At 43.9% G+C, this 17,253-nt stretch overlaps 1 protein-coding gene across 2 annotated transcripts in view; it reads left to right on the forward strand.

The window, feature by feature from the left end:
* Nucleotides 1-17,253, forward strand: part of SNTN (sentan, cilia apical structure protein) — a gene marked incomplete at its 5' end in the record, with an annotated part of 56,394 nt that overhangs the window by 24,936 nt on the left and 14,205 nt on the right. The window contains 3 exons of one of the 2 annotated variants that reach the window (XR_013830189.1): nt 423-523; nt 11,145-11,313; nt 11,719-11,788. Coding sequence is in view for 1 of the 2 variants with exons in the window: in XM_079934239.1 (XP_079790365.1) it covers nt 416-574 (159 nt within the window). Of the gene's footprint in view, nt 1-415; nt 892-11,144; nt 11,314-11,718; nt 11,789-17,253 lie in introns of those variants that run through there. The other variant, XM_079934239.1, reaches the window with a different exon arrangement.

Consider the following 17,253-nt stretch of genomic DNA (forward strand, 5'->3'; position numbering starts at 1 on the left):
TGCAGCACATAGTGGATACCTCCAATAACAAAGGGATTGTACTCTGAAACCATAACAGTATCTGTACCTGTAGAGAAGTAGGGTAGCAGTTGAGTGTGGGTTCTGGAATCGGGTAGCCAATGAGCTGAATCCTGGTTCCGCACTCACAGCTGCCTAGCTTGGGGCAAATCACTTCATTCTCACTGAGTCTCTGGCATTGCCTCTGTAGGGTGGGAAAATAATAGTTCATATTCAATAAGGTCACTGTGAGCACTTAGTGAGATAACCCATGAAAAGATTTAATACAGTGCTCAACTAGTAGCACTGGTAGCAACTTGACCTGTTGTTAATAACATGTTTACTATTGCATATTATCTGTAAAACCGAGGTGGCATGATGAATTCGGTTTTTTTGCTTTTTCTTCTTTATTCTTACGGGACAAGAAACCAAACCAAGATGCAGAGACCTCCTTTCTGAACTCGACGAACATACAGAAAATAAGCTGGATTTTGAGGATTTCATGATCTTACTGTTAAGCATCACGGTAATGTCAGATTTGCTACAAAATATATGGAGTGTAAAAATTATGCAATAGGGCTTCCCTGGTGGCGCAGTGATTGGGAGTCCGCCTGCCATGCAGGGGACACGGGTTCGTGCCCCGGTCTGGGAGGATCCCGCATGCCGCGGAGGGGCTGGGCCCATGAGCCATGGCCGCTGGGCCTGCGCAGAGCCTGTGCTCTGCAACGGGAGAGGCCACAACAGTGAGAGGCCCGCATACCGCAAAAAAAAAAAAAAAAAATTATGCAACAAACAGCTTTAAATATATAGTTAGACAAATTAATGGCAAAAGACAGTATTAAATTATTGAAAATTTTTTCATTTTATTTTTAATTAATTGAAGGTACTGATCATGCACCTGGGGTAGCCTAGGATGGTTCTGATTGCTAATGTTCAGACCCAGTGTAACTAAAAAGTCTATGCCTACTCTTCAAAAATGTTTAAATAATATAGTCTCTGGTGCTTTACAATATGATAGATTTGATACCACTGAATATTGCATTGCTTTTGCTGTATCAGTAGTGTCTTAGAGCACTTTCCTTATAATCATTGAGTCCCTCATTCATTCACTCATTAAACAATGTGTGTTGAACCTCTACTTGATGGTATTGCTGAGGATACAGTAATTAACCAGCCAGTCTCTGCCTTCAGACATGCCTGCAGAAGTCCAGCAGTAGAGATAGGCTATGAACAATTCATCAATCAGTTGCATATGCAGTATAATTATAATTGTGATAAGGGCTACAGGATGCTAAAAGAGCTGTTATCACCAGACCTGGGATCAAAGTCAGATAAGCTCTACTGACATTCTGCAAAAGGCAAAACTATGGGGGGCGGGGTAGAGCGGTGCTTGCCACGGCTGCAGTTGGGAAACGGAGTTGTCCACAAATAGGCACAAAGGAACTTTTAGGGGGGATGGGAATGTTCTATAGCTTGACTGCGGTGATGGTTACATGACTGCACACGTTTGTCAAACTCTTAGAACTGCACACTAAAAAGGGTGAATTTTACTGTATGTAAATTCTACCTAAGTAAATATGACTTAAATCCCCCAAATCCCAATATTTTTGTAATTTCTGGCCATGATTTAACCAACGACTCCTTGAGAATATGATCTAAAGGTGGGCATGTCTTAAAGACACACAGCCCCTATGGCTATACCTATGTTCCTGAGTTTAAATTATACACACACACCCATCAATGCCTGAATCTTTGAGATAGACTTGCACAAAGACTTTTACTCATTATAATATTATTGTAGCTTCCTGAGTTCCCTCCCTCATCTCCTCTTTTCTTCCCAGCCCAACACGTTAAGGATCCCTTTCCAAAGGGAGACCTCTGACCCTGGTCTGGAGAAGTGTTATCTCATCTTGCAGTGTTCCAAATCCACCAAGACCCGACTCCTTAGTCCTCCCTACTTTCCAAACCTTAGGCATTCTGAGTCCAAGAGTTTATGTACCATGTCAGGGAAAGCCCCAGACTTTACTCTGTCACCATCTTAATAGGTGGAATGTGTGTTCAACAAGACTCAACCCATGTGCCAGGTACTGTTTTAGGGGCTTTACAAATATTAACTCCCATCATGACCCTCTGAGGTAGGTATTAGTATTATCATCTCACAGATGAGGAAACCAAAACACAGAGGTTTTGATTTTCCCAGAGTCACACAGCTGGCAGGTTGCAGAGTTCTCTGCCCTCTCTGTGGGCATTGTTGATTTTGTTTTAATATTAGACTTCTTCATGAGCAATAATATAATTTAACAAAAATAACTGTGCACATTTCAGGCACTGTGTGAGAGAGAGCGTGGTACCAGCTGGGTCCTGGAGAACCATTTGGCATTCCTCAAATAGAATCTGTGGGCTGTGCTCCCTCCAAGCCCTTTGTATTTTAGTCACAAGTAGCTGAATATGGCAACCTTGGTGACCAATCGAAAGGTCAGATTCACACCTTTCAGAAAAGGAAAAAAGAGACCCTGGCCAATGGTGTGAGGAGGAATCCTGGAGCCATTCCAACCCTTGGGGCTCCCAAAGGATTTATGATTCTCCATCCCAGATGGGAAACCACACTCCTCTGAGGGGGAAATCAATTATAGAATCTATTTTAGCCTGATGCAAAGAATGAAAACAGCAAAAGCTCTCGGAGCATCAGTGACAGATAAATTGATGAGCACTGTGCTAAGACCCTAGATCACAGGAGCCTCACCTCTTGGTTCTGGTCCCAGGACCATGAGCTCTACTCTTCAAACAAAGGTTCCATCTTGAAAATATTACTGGTCATCACAGGTGGTGATGGATGCAAATCTGTCCTGGTATCCCTTGGTCGCAAAGAACAAAGCGCGCTGGAATCACACACACACATACACATATACACACACACATGAAGCAAAAAGGCACAGGTCATATTTATCAACAAAGTACAGCAGCATATAACAAAATGAAAGGGCAGAGAATGCAACTAATGTCCATGAAACGCTGGAAACAGCGATAGAAAGCAAAATAAAGATTTTGCTCTTAGTGTCTCTTAATGGATTGGTTTCTTGGCTCTGCTTCTGTCTGCATGTGGCCCCTCCCTCATTTCCATCTCTACCTCTCTCTTTATCTGTACCTCTTGACTCGTTTTTTTGGTGGTTTTTGGTTTTTGGTTTTCTGTGTTATTTTTTTCTGATTCTAGGCCCAAAAGCCAAACACATTGTCCCCATTGCTGGCTTCACTTCTCTCTTTAAACACTCAACCAACACTCACTAGCATCTCAGAAGCCCAGTTCCAATCCCCCAGAGCAAGAACCTGATTGGCTGGATTCAAGTAGGGATCATTCCAGATCTAGCTGTCTGTGTTCAGGGATGCAAGTCGTGTGCCCACTCAGCAGGGCCTGTGGGAACTGACTCTGCAAAGTATATGGACAGGTTCTCAAAGAAGGAAGGGAGGAGCCAGGGAGGAAATGACTGACAGAAAATTATAAGAATCTCTAATACAAAATCCATAACTTGGATAAGAAGGGCAGTGTTATTTGCTTCTCAGGCATGGGCTCAGCAAACATAGGAATTGATGGAATAATCTCCTTTGTTACCCCAGGTAAAATCTTTCTTGTATCACTGTATAAAAGGAGCAAACCTGAGCCTCCCTGGGAAGGTTTCCTGTGATTAAATGTAGTTAAGATCTTCCTATACAAGAGCTGTGAGCACCCTTGCAATTTCGTGAGCATGACAGAAACATACCCAGTCCTGGAACCCCTAATTTTCTTTATTTTAGCCTCTAAAAATGGGTCCAAGTATGAGATCAGGAATTGTGCTTTAAATAGTCCTTTGTGAGAAAGGGGTAAGTGCTGGAAGGAAACCAACAGGAGTCCTGCACGTCAGCTGACCTTCGGCACTGGTAAAGCTAACGAGAGTTCTCAGCGGAATTCAATTTAGAGAATGCAATTTAGAGAGGTCGCGTGACTTACCAGGGTCACAGAGCAATAAGTGGAAGATAAAACCCGGGTTCCAACCCACGTCTATCTCGTGCCACAGTCTGGCTCCTTTCTGTGAGGACACGTGTGGATATAAAACTCCCCAAAGGAGAGCATCCCCATGATTTACAGCTTATACCTGATTATAATTAGCTGTTCTCCAAAACAAGGAGGAGGAAGAGAGAAAGAGGAAGAGCAAGCAGCAGCATCTCACGCGTCCAGAACCCAAAGGGAATCAAGAAGCATTAAGGGAAAAAGCAGTAACAGTGTAACTTGGTTTTCCTTGCCTTTCTATATCATTTAGGAAGGCAATTCTTCCTTTGGGGAAAGGCCATGGGATTTTAAAATCTGTGTGGTCTGTAGCCCATGGTTTTGCTTGAAGAAAGTATAAGTGGCAGGAAGGAGGCCATGGAAGAAGGGAAGGAAGGGCAGAAGGGCCCTTGGGAGAGGAAGAGATTCCCGACATGCACCTGCTAGGCGGGGCGTTGCGGATGCTGACGTGGAGGGCAGAACCTGGACTTTTCTTCCCGGCTTTGCGCCTGATCCCCTGCTTCCAGGTCTCAGATTCTTCCTCACTTAGTGAAAGGGTGCCCTGTGACCGGATGTTCCCCAAATCCCTTCCCATTCTGAAATAATCTTTTGTATTAACCAGGACTTTTTTTTTTAAGAAAATTATAGCAAGTGCCAGTGACCATATGGACAAATTTTAATCACTTAAAAAGCTGTTTCTGGGGCTTCCCTGGTGGCGCAGTGGTTGAGAGTCCGCCTGCCGATGGCAGGGGACACGGGTTCGTGCCCCGGTCCGGGAAGATCCCACATGCCGCGGAGCAGCTGGGCCCGTGAGCGATGGCCGCTGAGCCTGCGCGTCCGGAGCCTGTGCTCCGCAACGGGAGAGGCCACAACAGTGAGAGGCCCACGTACCGCAAAAAAAAAAAAAAAAAGAAAAAAAAAAGCTGTCTCTTCTACTTGCCTTTCCCATCTTTGACCTTGGCAGTCTGTGGTATAAGCCCAATACACAGAGGGCTAAACGTCCGTAAGCAAGAGATGTCCCAGAGAAAAAAGACATAGATTAAAAAAAAAAAAAAAGCTGATGATTTCTCAATGCTTTGTAGATTAAAAACATGTAACTATGCTTTATATAAGTTTTGAAGGTGCCACATAAGTCACACAATTCATGTGGCCATTTACTGGCTTGTAAGTAGCATCTTTAAAAGTAAGTGCGCTGCCAGGCTTGTACAGTATCCTCAACACCTAGAACAGCACCTAGAGTATAGGGGGTGCTTGATGAGTGTGAAACAAAAAAAATTAGTGAATGAGTCCTTCTCAAACAGAACAGGTGGAAAACGGGAACATGAAGTTATTTGCTTGGACACAGCTTAATGTCTTGCTGAAAAAAAACATGGTGTGCTTTAATGGTAGATGAGCACACTGGGTCTGATGACAAAGGCTGTGCTAGCTTTAAAAATCGGTAAGAATGAAGATTTATACTCAGTTTAAGATTGCTCTCGCTTTAGCTTAGCTCAGAACCAGCAAATCAGCCGTGCAAAGTGTATTGTCAAGATCAAAGACACAGAGAGTGAAACATCCCCATTGTCTAGGGGCCAATAAAGCCCATACAGTGGACAATCCCTCAAGACAGTGGAGCTCAGAGCCCAGACCCGCTCTCCAGCTGTGATTATCTGGGGGCAGAGCCTCAAGTGCACTTCCACCTCCTTCTGTGTCTTATCTGTTATGGGACCTCAGCCAGGTCCAAAGGCACATTTTTATTTATAAGATGAAGCTTTTTCAAAATGCAATGATTAGTCTTTATATTCCAAGAAATTTTACTGGCCTCATCGGCTTCTCATTATAGTTTCTTGTCCTTTTTTACCTTAAGAGTACACTTTGACCTCAAGCAGATTTGCAGCCCACGGTGGGACAGGTTAATCCTGGGAAAGCTTTGGACCCTTCACCAGGGAGAGAGACGGAGGCCTCAGGATCAGGACCGGGTTGATCTGGTCACAAGGCAGCCACATCGCTAGTGGCCTGTGAAAGCTGGGAACTGGCTGCTTCCTCTAAATCTCTCTCTTTGAGGGAAAGAAAGCTGGAGGTATTGGGAGCCTCTGAAGGGCTTCATGAAAATCAATGATGAAATTAAAAGTGGGAAAAGGAGAACTTCGATTTCTCTGACACTTTGGTCTTCAAGGAAAGAGCTTCGATTCCCCCTGCAAGGCATGTGTGGAATAGTGAAGGCATTAAATGGCAGAGCAACGGGGCTTATGACTCATGAGCTGTCCAGACTGGATTCCCTCCACCCACCCGCTCCCTGAAATCAGAAAGGGAAGAGAGGTGAAGAATGGAAATTACTTCTAATCTCTGGGTGACCATGTGGGAATGAACTGCGGTTTCTTGACCAGGAGACCGCTTTGAAATTAAGCTCGAGGCAGGTGATCGGGCTCAGAGGAATGGGAGGCTTTTGTCAGCACCCTGAGGCCACACACAAAGCCAACTTGCTTATGATGTCAGTTCGGATCTTCATTTCAACTGTCCTGAGCTGCTTGGGGGCTGATGCAAAACCTCAGGAAGAGGAGGTCATCACTCTTCCTGAGAAAGAAGACCTGAGAAATCATGTCAGTTGTGCCGGGAGCATCTCAGCCTGAGAACTAAGACTCTTACTCGTGTCTGTATCCTTACGAGGATGGGTTGATTGTACTCGTTGGCAAGTACACAGCACACATTCACGATCAGCATCTATGCCCATTGCTCTGGGCTGATGTCATACGAGTCATAGATTTTGAATGTCACTATGTAGCGGATGACGCTGATGCCCAGCACGTATCTTCTCAGCACCTCTGAGTCCCCCTGTCACCTCAGGAGACTATCTCTAGCTCGCTGACAACTTCCTACCTCAGGTACACACGTCTTTCTTCTCTGGAGCCCTGGGAGCTTGCTCTATAGCCAGCAGGGGACATATGGGCATGTGGAGAGTTAAAACCCCCAGAGGCAACTCTCAGCCAATGAGGAGGAAAATCAATGACTAAATCCTCAAAGCCTCCCCACCCTTTGATTATGAGTCAAGTCCTTCGCAGCTTCTCAGAAGGTCCCCAGGGGGACTGAGACCCAGTTGCCTCCAGTGGTAAATTACCCGTTAATATACTTTTATTATTTTTCCTCCTTTCCTTAATTCACTTTCCCAGTTTCCTTACTTTTGCTTCCTAGGCTCGCCTTCCTATAAACTTCCTGCACCTAATTTCCTGTCTCAGGGTCTGCTTTGCGGGGGGGCGGGGGAGGGTGGAATCCAAACTGACAGAACCCCTCCCCTGACCCCTATACTGAGAACAATTTTTCTTTTTCTTTTTTAAATTCTTATTGGAGTATAGTTGCTTTACAATGTTGTGTTAGTTTCTGCTGTACAGCAAAGTGAATCAGCTATACATAAACATATATCCCCTCCTTTTTGGATTTCCTTCCCATCTAGGCCACCACAGAACATTGAGTAGAGTTCCTTGTGCTATACAGTAGGTTCTCATTAGTTACCTATTTTATACATAATATCAATAGTGTATATATGACGTGGATGAACCTGGAGACTGTCATGCAGAGTGAAGTCAGAAAGAGAAAAACAAATATTGTATATTAACGCATATATGTGGAATCTGATAAAATTGGTATAGACAATCTTATTTACAAAGCAGAAACAGAGACACAGATGTAGAGAACAAACTTATGGATACCAAGGGGGAAAGGGGGTGGTGGTGGGATGAATTGGGAGACTGAGAACAGTTTTTCGTACATCGTAAGTAATCAAAAAGTACATGTGGATGTCTTGGGAAATCTTGCTAATGATAATTCCAGCTATTCCTTAGAATCCTTTGGGAGATGATTCACAGTTGGAGATCATCAGACAGAAAAGATGAAATAGTCCCTTTCTTCGAAGAAGAGGGACAGCATATATATGAAGGCAGGAACATGTGTGGTAATTGCAGGGAAAGGTTATAGTTCTGTGTGCCTGGGACTTGGGTAGGTGGTAGATGAATGGTGGGGAAGGAGACAGGAAATAGGTTTCTATCAATTCTCCCTCTTATTGACTCATTTTATTCCAGGTACCGCAGTAAAGGAGATTTCCATATAGAATTGAGCTCAACTCTAACCTTTGATCAAGACTATTGATCAAAACTATTCAAATAGGGGAGAGAAATTGAACTCAACTCTGAATATAAAAGGGAGAAGCGGGGGTTTAGAGGCAATGGTCAGAGTGAGGGAGTAGGTGAAAAATTAGTAAGAAGAAATTGATTAGCTATCAAGAGTGGGAGGATTCTTACTAAACTTGCTAATCCTGGGCTTGGCGGCCACAGGAAAGACCTGGTCGAGAGCTGGGCTTAAAGGCACCAGGTTAAAGTTTGACCAAGAAGCTGGTCAAACCCTACCAGTGTGCTACCTCTGCTCCGACACAAAGAGTACGTGAAGCATTCAACCGTCCATCCACACTGTCAACAGATTCTTATGAAGCACTTCTGCTGGGCTCCGGGATACAGTGGGGTAGGAAGACAGACATGGTCCTTATTCTAATAAAGCTACATGGTTTGGAGGGAAGGTAGACACAAACTGGGAATTGCGTGGCTCGGTAAACACCGTGATACGGGAAGTCCAGGAATATCCAGCAGGAACACCTAGTCCTGGTTAAGTTTTTTTTTTTTTTGGATGACTTCCAGGATGACATGACATTGTATTTAAAGCCTTAAAGGTGAGTAGGTGTTGGCAAGGCAATGAGGAAAGAGAATAACATCATTAAGAATATGGTGGGTTCAAGAAATTGAAAAAAAGCTTGAGATGGGTGACATATATACACTAATATGTATAAAATAGAAAACTAATAAAAAAATAAATAAATTTTTTTAAAAAAAGAAAGAAGACTTTCCTATTCATAGTGGAAACAAAAGTATTGTGAGCTACATTCTTTTTAATGCACACTGTATGTTTACTACATTAAAAAAGTCTATGAAGATTATAAATATGAAAATGGAATTATACTTTATTTTTATAAGTAAATATTTCCTTAAATTGGCCACACATAGTTGTACACAGAACCTAGATGTCAACTCAGCTGAATATTTTATAATATTCATTCATTTACTCATTCTTTCAAAATATATTATTGAATATCTATTATGTGCCAGGCATTATTATAGGTATTGAAGATAAACAAAATTCCTGCTGTCAACGTATATATATATTTAAGCGGAATAAGCTCAATAAATAAATGAAATAAAAAGAAGAAAAATAGGAAAAAGAAAACTTGAGATGAGTGGGGGAGATTTGAGGAAAATTAGGCTGGGAAGTTGGATAGAAGCCAGATTTAAAAAAAAAAAAAGCCTTGAGGGCCAAATTAAGAAGATATGTATATGTTTACTACAGGACTTTTCAGAGCCTTTAATTAGTAGGTATCTTGGTTTGCATTCCACCAGAAGCACACTAAGAATCAGAATAGAATTCGTTTGGGAGGTGATTTCAAAGAACTCCACTAGGGGAAGTGAGGACAGTCACTAAAGGTGCGTTAATGAGCAGGTTGATCCCCGTGGACAGCGGGGTCTTGGTCCCTCAGGTGAGCTCTAGGAGACAGTGTAGATCATGCCTCAGAGTTTTCCCAACCAACAGGCAAGGAAGCTGAGGAATTCTCTCCCTTATACTGTCTATCGTTGATTGATGTCTGCTTTCAAGGTCATTGACTGTCCAGTGCTTCCAGCTTGCCCTGCGCCCTGGGTCAGGAGGAAAAGACAACAAATAACAGAACAAGAACCTAGGGCAAGAGCCACAGGTGCATACAGTAAGCAGAGTGTGCAGTGCATGTGGGCACAGCATGGACAGGGACTGCTGCAGTAGGGTGATGGGGTCTGTGAAGTTTCAAGAGGGGAGATAAGGTTTGTGCATTTTCCAAAGATATTTGACCACAGCATACTTTTGTATAGAGCATCCTGAAAGACTAGTAGTTTCCACATAACACATTGTGAGCGTTCCTTGTCTAGGTCAGTGGTCAATACATTTTGTCTACAAAGGGCCAGACAATAAGTATGTTTGGGCTTGCAGGCCATATGGTCTCTGTTACAGCATCTTCACTCTGCTGTATCATGAAAGCAGCCATAGGTGACACGCAAATGAATGGCCATGGCTACGGTCCAATGAAACTTTATTTACAAAATCAGGCAGCAGGGCCAGATTTGGCCCTTGACCTATAGTTTGCTGACCCCTGGTCTAGATCATTCCTACAGCTCCATCCAGCTCTAAGATTCTAAGACATGTTTGTGGTTGTCCTACTCAGCAGAAAGGTCTGACTGAGTGATTTTACAAAGCCTTCGCCACCTCCTTCCCGTGTGGCTCCATGGTAAGTGTGTCTCAGATCATGGTGCCTAGTCTCTCTGGAACCCATCGCAACCAGCCCTCTGCAGCAGCCTCTTCGTCCCATTTTGCCCACAGCCTCTCTACTAGGGAAAAGTAACTGAGCCTAAATTTAATTATTTCACTGGGGAAATAAAAATAGTGTTGCTCTGAGGCTGCCTGATGCCAGGAATTTTCCATGGCATGGGAAGAGAAAAAAATAAATAGCAGTTTGAAATAAACAAGTCCTACCCACACTTCAGCAGGGGCCTAGTGAAGACTGGGGGAAGCAGGGGAGGGGGCGAGGTGGCAGGACCCCACTCCCTCTTCTTTATTTTTGAAGTTGAAGACTTAGGACAATAGTCCCTCCTGATACGCCCACTTAACCTGCATTTACTGACCACCTAATGAATGCCAGGCATTCATTCCTTCATTCAATAAACACGTGTTAAATGCCTAATTTGTGCATTGATTATTAAGAATTCTCCGTAATTTTTAAGAATTTCAGTGGTGACGGCAGAGCATTAAACCAAGCATGGACTCCTTCTAAGCACTATGGGATTACATATGTCACACCCATGAAGCCAGCCTTGGTGTTTGATGTTATAAAGATATATGTGCTGTTGCAAAGAAGACTCCATTGCTCGCCCTAGAGAAGTTAGTATCCGAGGAGGGAGGGAAGATGTGTGTAATAAAAGACCTGTCAGTGCTTCTCCCCATCATTTTCAATTTCTTTACCACTTTTGTCCACATCTGCTCCCAGTGAGCAACCATATTCAACAGCCAGACCCTCCGTCCCTTTGTTAAGGTCTGACCACAGGCTGCTGGAGCCACTTTGCCTGAGAGCTCAGAGAACTCGAAGTCCTTCGCCAATGACTGACTTGTGTGGAAATCCATCTAATTGGCCCCTTGCCTCTGATGGGGTCAACTCTGAAGCCAGCTGTACACTGACCCCCAGACCAACCTCCCCTGCAGCAGTGAGTCATACCCTACCTTGGTTCCCTTCCCATCCTTCTCCCCGCCTCCCTACCGGTTCCTCCTGGAACACTTCCTAATGGATCACCTTGACACAAAAATCTCATGTCCGAGTCTGCTTTGGGGGAACCCAACCTAAGACCCATGCATGTAAGTTATGAGGAAGTGAGGTTCAGAATGAGAAGTACTGTGACAGAGATCCTGAGAAAGCACTTGGCACATTCAGAGGTGAGGAAAAGTGCGTCCAGCTGGAGGGCTGTGAAGGGCATAGGTGAGAGGAATCGTGGGTGAGTTGGCATCCATACTGGGTCTCAATTAGTGGATGTTATTTCAAAAAGTTGAGATGAATGGTGAAAGCAGTTGGGAAGGGGGGTGGTCTTTTGTTTATTCTTTGTTTATCTCTCCAGGTCTTCTCTGCACTCGTTTCCCCCCTGCCCTGGGTCCAGGACAGCTGACCTGTGTGGATGGCATTAACAGGTGACCTTGCCTTGTGGCTTCTTGTTGGATTAGGCCAATGACCTCAGAGGTGCTGGGAGGGTGGAGGGGTGTGAGACTTCTCCACAGAGCCCCTCCTTGTGTTTCTGGAAACTGTTCCGTCCCCTTCCCCTTCTGGTCTGGAGGTGGTCATGGGGTAGCTGTGGGGACCGTCCCATCTCATGCTGGTTTGCCTCAACCCTGCCAACATCTATGTAAGCACACAGTCTCTTTTTTAATCCTTCTGAGCTGCCTCATTTGAGGGTACCAGCAGGAATGTGCTGGAAGCCTGACTCACACAGATATGAAGAGGATGAGGACAGTGCAGGTGAAAGGAAGAGCTCAACCAAGGGCGCAGAAGGCAGGCTCAAAGCTGTGACGAGAATAGTGAGCTGAGAGCATAGTGAGATTTAAATAAACTACAAAGGATGGTTACAGACAAAACGCGAACAGCCTCGAACAGTAGCCTAAGGAGTTGGGACTTGGGGCCACAGTATGTCTGACCAGATGTACTTGCAGGGAGGTGCTCTGACAAAAGTGAGAAGGATATGGACTGAAGATAAACTGGAACAGAGCTGAAGGATCTGGAGCCTACTACGGTGATGTAGTCAGAGCCAGATTCAAGGGCAGACCAGCTGGACAAGGTACAATTGGAAATGTAATGAGATGTAGAAAGCCATCTGTATCTGATGGCTTGAAGCCTTTGTTCATGCTGTTCCTATTGCCTGGTACATGCTTCCTCCCTCACCTGGCTAATTCCTTCTCACCTCCAGGTTTAGCTTAAACATTATTTCTCCCAGGAAGCTCATGCTGGCCCTCCCTTCTGGACTGCCTGAGGTGCCCTTGTTAATGTGCTCACATAATGAATATCTTGTACCTATTTAAAATGGATCATACTACACTGTGGCTATTTAATTTTCCAAGTGCCCCTTTGCACCATAAGATCCGGGAGGGCAGAGGCCATATCTGTCTTGCTCACTATTGTTTCTTTAGAGCCCAGTCTAATTCCCTAGCAACAGATAAATATATAATGGATGGAAGGACAAAAGGAAGGAAAGATGGATGGAATCAGTGGCCTCTGAATGTTGCTGTTAGAAAAGTGTCTTCACCTTGACTTTCTAGTATCTATTTGGATAGAATCATTCATTCATCCTCCTGTGATATTTCTTAGGTTCTTCTTTCATTCTACAGCTGAGTTTCAGAAGTCTCATTTCAGAGAGTAATTAATAGAGTCATATGTGTTCTGAAAAGGTTGGAATCTCTGAGGCTCTTGGCATAAAAGAGGACACCGACAAGAGGATGCAGTTGCCAAGAAGAAAAAATAAAAAAGGAAATAATGAGAAGCATTTTGCAGAGTAAACATCATTAGGAGGAAGGAGTGATGAAGCTAAAATAAATGTCTCCTGTGGAAGCCTACTTTGCATTACAGATCATGAAGGGGCTTGATTGGCTTGCCTGTTAGTGACAAATAGCCCGCAATTCATTTCTTTCTCCTGCTGACTTTTGGCCAACATGCTGCAAGATTCATGTAACTGTTATTTGGCAACCCCTTTCTATATGTTGGGAGGAGATGAGACAGGGCTTTGCCCAGAGAAACACCTGGTTTGGGGGACCAGCTCTACTGCACACTACTCCCAACCAGACACGCTGTTGTACCAATCGAGGCCCCTGCCTGGCACAGCTAACACACCCAAGCAGGCTAGTTGAGGAGACATTAACAAAGGAACCATTTACAGCAGTGTGCACAGAGTAAGAGAAACCAACAAGGGGTGATGTATCACCCTGGACCTAGTGACAGTGGGAGCTGCTGGTACCACTTCTGCAGCAGACATACTACCTACAATTTACAGGTGAGAAAACTGGAGTGGAGTCTCCCACCCAGGTGGTCCAAGGGAGGCTCAAAGAAGAAAACATAGGGGACAGCATTTGGAAAACTGAAATTCTCTGAATGTATTACTGCATCATTCCCATCTCCTTGCCTCTACCACCTCCAGTCCGTGCTGCCCCCTTGATTTTTGTTTGTTGTTCTTCAAACAAAACACACTCCGTGGTTTTAAACAGGGGTCCCTTCATTCTAGAGGCTTTCACTGGCCACCTTTCCACCATTTGGGAGCACACATCTGCTGTCTTTGCTTACCTAGTGTCCATTCCCCCTTCTCATGACCATACCTCAGTTTCCTCTTGGAAAATGAACTGGGTGGGCCATCAGCACCCATAGAGCTTACCATCTTCCCTGAACCTTAGGTGGGCCCACAATCACAAGGATCAGTTCAGGGATGGGCACGCATCCATTTCAGAGAGTTAGTGCTGAAAATGTGGTCGTTACTCATTAGCAAAAGGACTTCTCTTGGACTTCCCTGGTGGCGCAGTGGTTAAGAATCCACTTGCCAATGCAGGGGACAGGGGTTCGAGCCCTGGTCCAGGAAGATCCCGCATGCCGCGGAGTAGCTAAGCCCATGCGCCACAACTACTGAGCCCCCATGCTACAACTACTGAAGCCCGCACGCCTAGAGCCCCTGCTCTGCAACAAGAGAAACCACCGCAATGAGAAGCCGGCGCACCACAACAAAGAGTAGCCCCCACTCATTGCAACTAGAGAAAGTCGTGCGCAGCAACGAAGACCCAATGCAGCCAAAAATAAATTAATTAAAATAAAATAAAATTTTAAAATTTTAAAAAAAGAAAAAAGGACTTCTCTTTCAGCCAGGGTTTCTAAGCCATTGGAATGTAAACTGGAGAGAACCGCCTGAGAATGAAAGCACTGCGGAAGGACCCAGAGCTCAGAGATACGGTGATGGATTCATGACGACTTTGTGCAAGCCCCCGACTCCAGTCTGGCTGGAGGGCAGCAGTCCATGAAGCCAGCCTCCCCCCTTACCTCTCGGTGAGGTGAGCCAGCGAGGAGGAAGCAACTGGCAAAGGATTAATCTCCAAAATATAGAAGCAGCTCATGCAGCCCAATATCAGAAAAACAAACAACCCAATCCAAAAATGGGCAGAAGACCTAAACAGACATTTCTCCAAAGAAGATATACAGATTGCCAACAAACACATGAAAGGATGTCAACATCACTAATCATGAGAGAAATGCAAATCAAAACTACAATGAGGTATCACCTCACACCAATCAGAATGGCCATCATCAAAAAATCTACAAACAATAAATGCTGGAGAGGGTGTGGAGAAAAGGGAACCCTCTTGCACTGTTGGTGGGAATGTCACTTGATACAGCCACTATAGAGAACAGTATGGGGATTCCTTAAAAAACTGAAAATAGAATTATAATATGACCCAGCAATTCCACTACTGGGCATATATCCTGAGAAAACCATAATTCAAAGAGTCATGCACCACAATGTTCACTGCGGCACTATTTACAATAGGCAGGACATGGAAGCTACCTAAGTGTCCATCAAGAGATGAATGAATAAAGAAGATGTGGCACATATATACAATGGAATATTACTCAGCCATAAAAAGAAACGAAATTGAGTTATTTGTAGTGAGGTGGATGGACCTAGAGTCTGTCATACAGAGTGAAGTAAGTCAGAAAGAGAAAAACAAATACCTTATGCTAAAACATATATATGGAATCTAAAAAAAAATGGTCCTGCAGAACCTAGGGATAGGACAGGAATAAAGACGCAGATGTAGAGAATGGACTTGACACGGGGAGGGGGAAGGGTAAGCTGGGACGAAGTGAGAGAGTGGCATGGACATATATACACTACCAAATGTAAAATAGATAGATAGTGGGAAGCAGCAGCATAGCACAGGGAGATCAGCTCAGTGTTTTGTGACCACCTGGAGGGGTGGGTTAGGGAGGGTGGGAGGAAGGCTCAAGAGGGAGGGGATATGGGGATACATGTATATGTATAGCTGATTCACTTTGTTATAAAGCAGAAACTAACACACAGCAACGTAAAGCAGTTATACTCCAATAAAGATGTTTAAAAAAATTTTTTTTAAAAAAGAACAAGGCAAGAATGCCCACTCCTACCACTTCTATTCAAAGTTATACTGGAAGTCCTACCACTTCAACCATAAGGGTCTATGATTAGGTTTTGTGCTCTGTTCTGACGAATTCCAGTAGGGGGAGTGACCCAAAGCTCATAGTGGCTGAGAAGCTGTCACCTGCTGGAAGGTCGTCTCTGTGCACAGCTATACTGAGAAGGCTCCACATCCCAGTTCAACTCTGAGGAGAGGGAAAAACACCTCCGTTTCATTTAACTTTTAGACCTCACGCTTTCGCGTTTGCAGTGTGTTAACTCCCAACCTCCCTGCAAAACTCCTGTCTGAGGTTCCCAAGATTAAAGGTCTGATGTGAGCCAAAAAGGCTATTTCTGCCTGTCCTCAAAAGTGCAATCAATAGGGAAGGAGAGCAGAAGAGGGAGGATGGTACCATTTGGAAGCTTCACCTAGGCAGTGACCAGGTTGGTAGTGTTATTGGTTTTTTCCTAAAATCTTTATGGCATTTTGCAGAACAACTAAATGTAATACCTGGTCTTAAACTGGATCCTGTACCAGGGAAAACTAATTTAAAAGGCATTAATAAGTCAACTGACAAAAATGGAAAATAGATGATGGGTTAAAGAAAAGTTTGTCAATGTCAAATTCCTCAACACTTTAACTTTACTGGGGTTTTTAGAAGAGAATATTCTTTTTAGGAAATATACGTGGAAGTATTTATGGACAAGGGGGCTTGGTATATACAACTTATTCTCAAATGGTTCAGAAAAAAATCATAGCGCAAATAATGAAGCAATTGCAATGAAATGTGAATAGCTGGTGAATCTGGGGTGTAGGGTGCATAAGAGTTCTTTGTGCTGTTCCTGAAACTTTTTCTATAAGATTAAAATCATTTCCAAATAAAAAGCTGAAAGCATTTAAAAGAGTCTGAGAAACATACCAAAGACCTACAGTGTGGTAGGAGGAATGACAGGCAGCTCACTGACTCACTCTTTTATTCATTCATTCATTCATTCCATAAACATTCACCGAATACGTCCTAGTGTCTGGCACTAGTGCTACAGACATGAATAAGACACAGTCCTGCCTTCAAGGAGTGTACTTCATGATACGGAAGGAAAATTATCCAAAAATTGATTGGATCAGGGAAGAGTAACACCTTTTGCCTAATCTTGTATTTTCTATACATTACTTATCCAAAGCAATGGTCTTGAAATTTGCTGTGGTCAAAATAAATGTCATATTCATTGACTGAGAGATTTGAAGATTTTAGCAATCCTGTCAGATTGTAAGGGAAGAAATGGAGGCCCAGTGACTTAACATGTTCACAGCAAGACTGTCTTCTCTAGGGTACCCAATGAATCTCTAGCCATCTCACTGCATGCTTTTATGAGTTCCCAAAACTTCTCAGAGGTACAGGTCAAGGAACCAGACACTCAGCTTTTACCAGCTTTCCTAAATTCAAGGAGAAGAAGTCTCTGCTTGAAATAATCCAGTGT

This window comes from Stenella coeruleoalba (assembly GCF_951394435.1).
Source record: "Stenella coeruleoalba genome assembly, chromosome: 10".
Taxonomy (NCBI): domain Eukaryota; kingdom Metazoa; phylum Chordata; class Mammalia; order Artiodactyla; family Delphinidae; genus Stenella; species Stenella coeruleoalba.